The sequence below is a fragment of the Lucilia sericata genome, unplaced genomic scaffold (assembly GCF_015586225.1).
Source record: "Lucilia sericata isolate MDLA Ls3-8-SP2 unplaced genomic scaffold, ASM1558622v1 Contig005089F_arrow, whole genome shotgun sequence".
NCBI lineage: Eukaryota > Metazoa > Arthropoda > Insecta > Diptera > Calliphoridae > Lucilia > Lucilia sericata.
The window spans coordinates 1-8,641 of record NW_023997437.1 but is presented as its reverse complement, the minus strand read 5'-3'; the positions used below and the strand labels follow the sequence as shown (position 1 = coordinate 8,641).

The window sequence follows — 8,641 nt, the reverse complement described above, 5'->3', positions numbered from 1 at the left end:
GTACTAATTTCGGACAGGTATAACTCTACCTACAACTTTATAACTTTACACCATTTCAGAGAAAGAATTAAATATTATACCAAAAATACAACGTTAAATTATTCTATAAAAAGGGATTATTTTGAATTTACTATCGATTTGCAATATTGGCCACTTTTACAATTTCGTATTTTAAACATTTTCAGTACAACTGAATTTATAAGTAAGTTAGCTTTTATAAAGTTCCTACTTTTTTCTATATTTTCTATATTTTTATCCTAAATTTTAGTGGCTGCGGCAAGCATTTTCAGTTTATTTATGGGCACCAGTTTAATATCATTTCTTGAAGCATTTTATTGCGTTTTCATACGTTATCCTTTTTCCTATATTTTTAACAGGGTAATAATGCTGTTTAAAAATTTTAGATATTTCTTTATACATTTGTTTTATTATTTTATATTTAGAATTATATTGAAAAAGTTATTAAAAAGCGGGAAGAAATTGACTCAAAAAAGCCGCTACCATGTATTAATATGTCATTGAAACCGGGTTTGAAAGACCTACAAAGTTAAAACTCAATTTCGAATTCGAAAAAAGTTTCCCAAGTATAAATGTTTTAAATTCAAATTAATAAATATAAATGTTTTTTAAATTAAAGAAAATTGAATTTTTTTTAAAAGGAACCTGATCGAGAGATTTTCTATAGATAATTGATCGAGAGATTTTCTGTAGAAAACTAATCGAGAGATTTTGTATAGAAAACTGATGGAGAGATTTTATATAGATAACCGATCGAGAGATTTTCTAAAGAAAACTGATCGAGAGATATTCTGTAGAAAACTGATCGAGAGATTTTATATAGAAAACTGATGGAGAACTTTTATATAGATAAGCGATCGAGAGATTTTCTATTGATAACCGATCGAGAAATTTCTATAGAAAACTGATCGAAAGATTTTCTATAAAAACTTAATCGAGAGATTTTCTAAACAAAACAAATCTGAAACTTTTCTATAGAAAACTGATGGATTTTCTATAGAAAATTAAATTTCTATAAAATAAAATTAAAATTTTGTATAAATCGAGTTTGAACTCTTGGAAATGCATAACTAAAGTTAAATCTAAAACTAGTTTTTTATATGCATATAAATAAGATTTTATAAAATGTTTTTTATTTTCATATTTATACAAAAACTATTTCAACAGTTTCAGATTCTATTTGTACTCTTAGCAAAAACTTATTAACTATTATTTTAAATAAACTAAACTGAGAGATAAACTTAAAACTATATATAAATAATTTAGTTGCTATAATAATATTATCAAAACTAACTATTTACAACTTCATAAATTTGCTGCGTTTCAAGGCCACATAGGTCAATAGCAAAAAACCCATCGAACCCCAAATGGAACTATTTTGATTAGTACCATCGCCAATAATTTCACGTATCCATTTCGCATGATGCGAAACATCTGTGTAAATGGCAGGAGATAAATGACCCGAGGCAAAACTACGTAGACCCACTAATTTGTTGTCAACAAATAAAGGAGAACCAAAATCTTCTTGTAAAGATTCATTGGTATTGACACACAACATGCCGGTGGTGAAAAGAGTTTTGCCATAATACTGCAAACAGGTTTCATCACTTACTTGGGAAGCATTCAGCAACATTAAATGATTTAAATGTAAATCCTGGTATAAAGAAAAGATTATCATTAAAATCTAAATAATTGATTTTAAAAATTAGAAACTTACTTCATGGGTCTTCAACCAAGTGGTCACCTTAAATTGTCCACCATTTTGTTTATCATACCAATTAGTGTTGTATACTTTGGCTTGAGGCAAAGTAATCGCTTGTACATATTCATTCATAACGGGTATATCACGTTCCAACATTAAAATGGCCACATTATCACGTAGTCTTAGGGTGTCAAAAGTTTTGGGTTGATAACTGTGAGTCACACTATAGATAAGTGTTTGTTCTTGCAGTTGGTAACGACTGAGAGAAGCCAAGACTACTTTTAATTCAGATGGATGATAAGGTTTATTTTGATTATAACTGTTAAGCGGAAAATATATGCAATTAATTAAATATTATCTTTATGATTTTTAGTTGTTCTTACTTGTAAACACATTGAGCTGTGGTTAAGACCACCGAGGGACCTATTACAACTCCTGAACATATATGGCCATCACCAAAATTTTTATCATGATCTTTCAAACGTATGGAGGCATGATGTTGGGCATTATTGAAAGAGGCCTCTGTTGTATTAACATTGGAACTATAGTATAAAACACGTTGCTCATAGGAGTTATTTTGGGTGACACCTGAAATAAATTGAAAAAAGATTTCTTAGAATGACTTCTATATCTGTTGGTTTGTTTAAGTCCAAAAAAATTCTATAGATTTAACCCTATTGGGCTTAACTTATAACGTTAAAATTTCTCTATTCGATTACTCTCTTTTCTTTAACACCATCACTAATATTTAAATTCCAAAGAAACTCAAAAATCTTATCATTTCTCGTGCTGGAAAGGAAATTTTATTAATACTTTGTTTTCATTTCTTTCAATTTATTTTTACCTACCACAATACTTAAGTTTGGGAAAAATATTTTAAACTGATAACACAGACCCCCTGCAGCTTGGTAACCGTTATTTTTATTTATCATTTATTAAAATTTTTTTAATAAACAAAAATCATACGATGTTCTTAATGGAAAAGAAACCAAAATATGTTATATATTTGGTTTTAATTAAACTCTAAATTCTTATTGTGATTATTCGCAAAGATAAAATTAATTTTTATACCCTACACCACTATAGTGGGGAGGGTATTATACGTTTGTGCTGATGTTTGTAACACACAAAAATATTGGTCCTACACCCACCTTTAAGTATACCGATCGACTCAGAATCACATTTTAAGTCGATTAAGACATGTCCGTCCGTCCGTCTGTCCGGCTGGCTGGCTGTCCATGTAAACCTTGTGCGCAAGTTACAGGCCGCAATTTTCAAGATAATTTGATGAAATTTGGACCAAGCATGTTTTTTGGCACAAGGACGAAGCCTATTGAAAATGATTGAAATCGGTCCATTATTTCACCTAGCCCCCATACAACCGTACCTCCCGATTTGGGCTTTTTATGCCATAATTACGTCAAATATACTATTATCTCTATAAAAATTGGCACAAATAAGTTTTATATAAGTATAAATGACACTGCAGATTTTCGTAATGATCGGCCCTTATTTGACCCTAGCCCCCATACAAACCCCCCTTCAAAAAATATCTTAAACGTCTAAAATTGACTTGTAACCATTTGTATCGCAATGAAACTCAACATAATTAACTATTATTTAAAAATATATCCTTTTCCCAAATTTAATGAGGATCGGCCCATGTTTGACCTATACTCCTATATAAAGCCTCATTTAGAAAATTTGTTTTTTATCAATAAATTACTTAAATACTTTGGAATTAACGTAAAATTCAACATAAAAGTTTCTTTGTGAAAAATAAAAATTTTAAAAAACCATGAGTAGTAGGGTATTATATGGTCGGCAATGCCCGTCTATACTTTCCTACTTGTTTAATTCTAAATTTTTTATGGTTTTTTAATAAATTGTTAATATAAAACACTACCTTGACAATGATTTCAAATTATTGGTTACTAACTAGAAAACTGCATTAGCAATGGAAATTTATAATATCTTTTAATTATAATAATAAAAATAAATTGTAGAGATATCAGGGTATTTTTGGAAAATTTTCTTTAATATTTTTGTTATCAATTATTGTTGGAATTTTACTTCATAGAGTTAATATTTTTAAATTTTTGACACGTTTTATAATGAAAATAATAAAGAAAAGTCTTAAAAAATTAAGGTTTACAAGATATCAATCCAAGGAATACGTTTACATTGATTTTATCTATGAAGTTCACGTTTTAAATCAGATACAACTAATACATATAAACATTAAATGATACAGCCGATTTTCATAATGATCAGGCCACATTTCCCCTCAGAAAGTTAATTAAACTTATAACCATTAGTATCACAATGAAATTCAGCATAAATAACTTTTATATAATTTGGGTGCCTTGGTAGGCTAGTTGGTAGTGTGCTAGTCTATCAGTGTGGGGGTTGGATGAATTCGATTCCCATCAGAGACTTTAAACTGCTAAACTACAACGGGCGTATGGTCATCGCCATCCTGCTCCGGAAATTAGGTTAGAATATAATTTGTAATTGTATTGTAATGGACAATAACTTTTATATAAAATTCACCGAATTTAGAATACCGCCAAGAGAATTCTTGAGTCCTAAAAAGTGATCATTGTTATTGGTAAAAGAAACGATGTTTAACAAGAATTAGAGGTAAATTGTTATCGAAGTTGGTAAATTGCTCCCGTTTATCATTCCGTTTGTAATTTCTACAATATAATTTTCGGACCCAATAAAGTTTAGGTACATATTCCGGTACTAGCTGAGTCGATTAAGCTTTGGCCGTCTGTCTGTATGTTTGTTGAAATCTATTTTCTAAAAACCCCAAATATCTTCGAGATACAAATCTTCAATAATTCTGTTAGACATACTTTCGAAAAGATCGCTATTTAAAATCAGCCAAATCAGTTCATAAATAATGGAGATATGAGCAAAAATCCGAAACAACCTCTAAAAATTTCATCAAAAAATGTGCATTATTATGCATGTTTTGACAAAAGCAAAACACAACAACAACATACAATAAAAATAAAACTGAGCAAGAATAACACGTTACGCATGAAAATATGTGTTGCTATTGTTGTTTTATTATTGTCAAAATCATAGATGGAAAATTGTGTGTGAGAAACTAAGCAAAGAGGGTAAATAAAAATAATTTTATAATTTGAAAAATTAAATATTCTAATGGAGTGTTTTTTGTAACTCTGGTACCTTTTGGTACTTTTTCATTCTTCAAAAGGTACCTTTTGAATTTCCTATAATATTGAATCTAAAACATGAAATTAAGCATATAGAGAGCGGAGTAAATGAGAACAAATAAGAAGGGACTTTTTGGTGCTTTTTCGTTCTTCAAAAGGTACTTTTTAAATTCTCATATTGAAACTTAAAATAAAACATTCAGATTCCTGAGTGAATGAAAATTTGTAGGAAAGAATTTTTGGTACTTTTCCAATGCAATATTGAACTTAGAAACATACACAGAGGGAAAAAACGGTAGAAAGTACCGAAATTGTTACAATCCGTCGTCAAAAGTGAGCTTACCACGTTTGTTACCATTTAGACAATGGATGGGTATAAAATTTAAATAACACCCGGTTATCATTTTGACAACCGCCGTTGTAAATTGAACAACGCATCGTTGTCACTGTAACAACGAATTGTTGCCATTTTGATTATGCTTTGTATCATTTCGGCAATGAAACGTCGTGATTTCGACAGTTCATTTCGTTATCATTTCGACAACGCAACTTTCTGTTTGACAACATAGCATTTTCAGTTTGATAACACATCGTTTTCACTCCGAAAATATACCGCATATAAATAAATAAATATTATTAAAATTGAAATGAATTAAAATCACAACAAACACCGAATATAGAACTCTTAATTGATCTTTTTAAAGAAAATCTCAGAAACATGTATATTATATATATAATATATTATTTTAGTAAGATTTTTTTTTTTTTTTTGAAAAGGTTCAAAGGTCATTCTTTTCGTCAATAGAAGCTTAAAATCATGACAATATTCACGATGGATAAAAATCGTATGAATATTCAGTATAGTTTAAAAAGTTGCTTCAACATCTTCTGATATAATTGGGTCATATCTTTGACCGATACAAATGATCAATGACAATAGCCATCCGGAATTGAACTTTGTCACACAGTGGCTTATCGATTGAATATTAAGGTAATAAAAAAAATAGATAAGAACTCGCGTAACGTCGGGAAATGACTCGGCAGAACACCAGTTGCACATTAAAAGGATTAGAGAAGGAGAATTTAAACAATTATCTTAAACTTAAATTGTAATCCTTAAAAGGAATTTCAACAAAAAGAGAAAAAAATCGTTAGACACGAACCGGATACGTCTGAAACTATAAATTTAATGCAGAAAAACTACGTTTTTTTGTTTTTCATTTCGTGATCCTATGCCCCTTTTAAAGGACTTCAAAGTTTTAAAAAGTACTTTTTTCAAAAAATATTTTAAAATTCACTCAAATCACTTGAAAATTTCCAAAAAAAAAAAATATTCATCTAATTTTTTAATTATTTTTTTTTAAATCCTTATTACTTTCCATTACACTTACTTGGTTGCATTTCACTGCATAGAAAAATCACTATAAAGATTTTTGCGATTTTCCTCATATCTTCATTTGAATACATTTTTAATTTATTTTGTTAATTTAATTAATTTTTTATTTTTATAAGGACTTTTTTTAAATGTTTACTACTTAAATTTTCAACAACAAAAATTATGCCCAAAATTTGCTTTACTTAAACACTCTGCTCAAATTTAAGGTCAACAACTAATTAAACTTGAGGTAAATTTATTATTAAAAGAAACCTTCGATGGATTTGCAAAAAAATTAATACTACAATATTGTTTGTTGTCGTTCGTGTATAAAGTTTGTGTCCGATATTGATAAAGACTAAAAGAAATTTAAAATAAAAAAAATATTTTTAAATGTTAGAATGTTATCAGCAAAAATACTATAAACTCTTATAATAAGTAATAATAGACTTTTGAAGACGACTACATACATATAAATATTTTCTTCCATTCAAATTTACTTTCAGACCTTACCGTAATACGAACTGGGACTTTTTATGCAAAGTTTAACAAACCCTTACCATCATACATTTGATTATTTAAAACCGATAGATATTATTTACTTTTATATATCGATTTTATTATTTTTTTATAACAACTTAGCCAACTGTTTCTAATGCTTGTTTTACTTCAAGTAGCTCCTTTTTTGTATTGTTGTTAGAAAATTTTATAATTCTTTTATAATTTTATACTGATAATTACTTTGTTTACCTTTTCATTTATGCTTTGTTTTCTTAAATACACTTTTAAACATATTTATTAAAATATATTCTTTTGTTGTTATTTTCAGAAGCGTGCCTCATCGCTAAAAAGGTAAATAAACCAAAATCATTTATATTTTATTCAAATTGCACTTTGTATGTTTTGAGTCTAGTTTTTTTTTTTTTTTTTTTTTTGTTATAAAAAATTAGGTTAAAGAATAAAATAATATATTTTTTTTTTTTTTTAGACTTCAAAGCCTATTTACTCAGCCTATGCGTATATTTAATCTGAATAGACGATAACTGAAATCTTGTTTAAATTTTACGAATGTTAAGGGCACGAGCGGTAGTGCTAATTGATTTGACACGTGGAATAGATAAGATAGACGTATTATATAAACAATGGATAGGAAATGGTATTTAACTGTATAAAAATACTAATGCGGCTCAGCCTTCGTTGCAAGCCCTTGATGAGACATTGTGACTTTTCAAGCAAAGAACTATGTATATACACTCAGACAAACATGTGTACAACGACCCCATCTAACAGATCATTTTATAACTTACCGGGAACACTTCTCAAGATCCCTTGAATATAGATAGATGATTAATGGATAGATATATGATAGATAGATAGATAGATAGATAGATAGATAGATAGATAGATAGATAGATAGATAGATAGATAGATAGATAGATAGATAGATAGATAGATAGATAGATAGATAGGATAGATAGATAGATATATAGATAGATAGATAGATAGATAGATAGATAGATAGATAGATAGATAGATAGATAGTAGATAGATAGATAGATAGATAGAGATGATAGATAGATAGATAGATAGATAGATAGAGATAGATAGATAGATAGATAGATAGATAGATAGATAGATAGATAGATAGATGATAGATAGATAGCTCGCTAGCGCTCGCTCGCTCGCTCGCTCGCTCGCTTGCTCGCTCGCTCGCTCGCTCGCTCCTCGCTCGCTCTCGCGCGCTCGCTCTCTCGCTCGCTCGCTCGCTCGCGCTCGCTCGCTCTCCTCGCGCTCGCTCGCTCGCTCGCTCCCTCGCTCTCTCGCTCGCTCGCTCGCTGCTAGCTCGCCGCTCCTCGCTCTCTCGCTCGCTCGCTCGCTAGCTCGCTCGCTCGCTCGCTCGCTCGCTCGCTCCTCGCTCGCTCGCTCGCTCGCTCTCTCGCTCTCTCGCTCGCTCGCTCGCTCGCTCTCTCTCGCTCGCTCGCTCGCTCGCTCGCTCTCGCTCGCTCGCTCGCTCGCTCGCTCGCTCGCCGCTCGCTCGCTCGCTCGCTCGCTCGCTCTCGCTCGCTCGCTCGCTCGCTCGCTCGCTCGCTCGCTCCTGCTCGCTCGTCGCTCGCTCGCTCGCTCGCTCGCTCGCTCGCTCTCTCTCTCGCTCGCTCGCTCGCTCGCTCGCTCGCTCGCCCTCGCTCGCTCGCTCGCTCGCTCGCTCGCTCGCTCGCTCGCTCGCTCGCTCTCCTCGCTCGCTCCCTCGCTCGCTCTCTCCTCGCTCGCTCGCTCGCTCGCTCGCTCGCTCGCTCGCTCGCTCGCTCTCTCGCTCGCTTTGCCCTGTTTCTGGCCCTCCTCGCCCCTGTCCGCCCTCTC

At 31.9% G+C, this 8,641-nt stretch overlaps 1 protein-coding gene across 1 annotated transcript; it reads right to left on the bottom strand.

Annotated features, from left to right (window-relative positions):
- Positions 1-1,110: 1,110 nt before the first annotated feature.
- On the bottom strand, positions 1,111-6,439 carry LOC119615372 (salivary plasminogen activator alpha 1-like). The gene is made up of 4 exons (XM_037971431.1): positions 6,300-6,439; positions 2,104-2,308; positions 1,736-2,039; positions 1,111-1,672 (listed from the first exon to the last, which is right to left on the bottom strand). Exons 1-4 carry the CDS (start codon positions 6,373-6,375, stop codon positions 1,316-1,318), a joined length of 942 nt encoding a protein of 313 aa, XP_037827359.1. The 5' UTR covers positions 6,376-6,439; the 3' UTR covers positions 1,111-1,315.
- Positions 6,440-8,641: the final 2,202 nt, after the last annotated feature.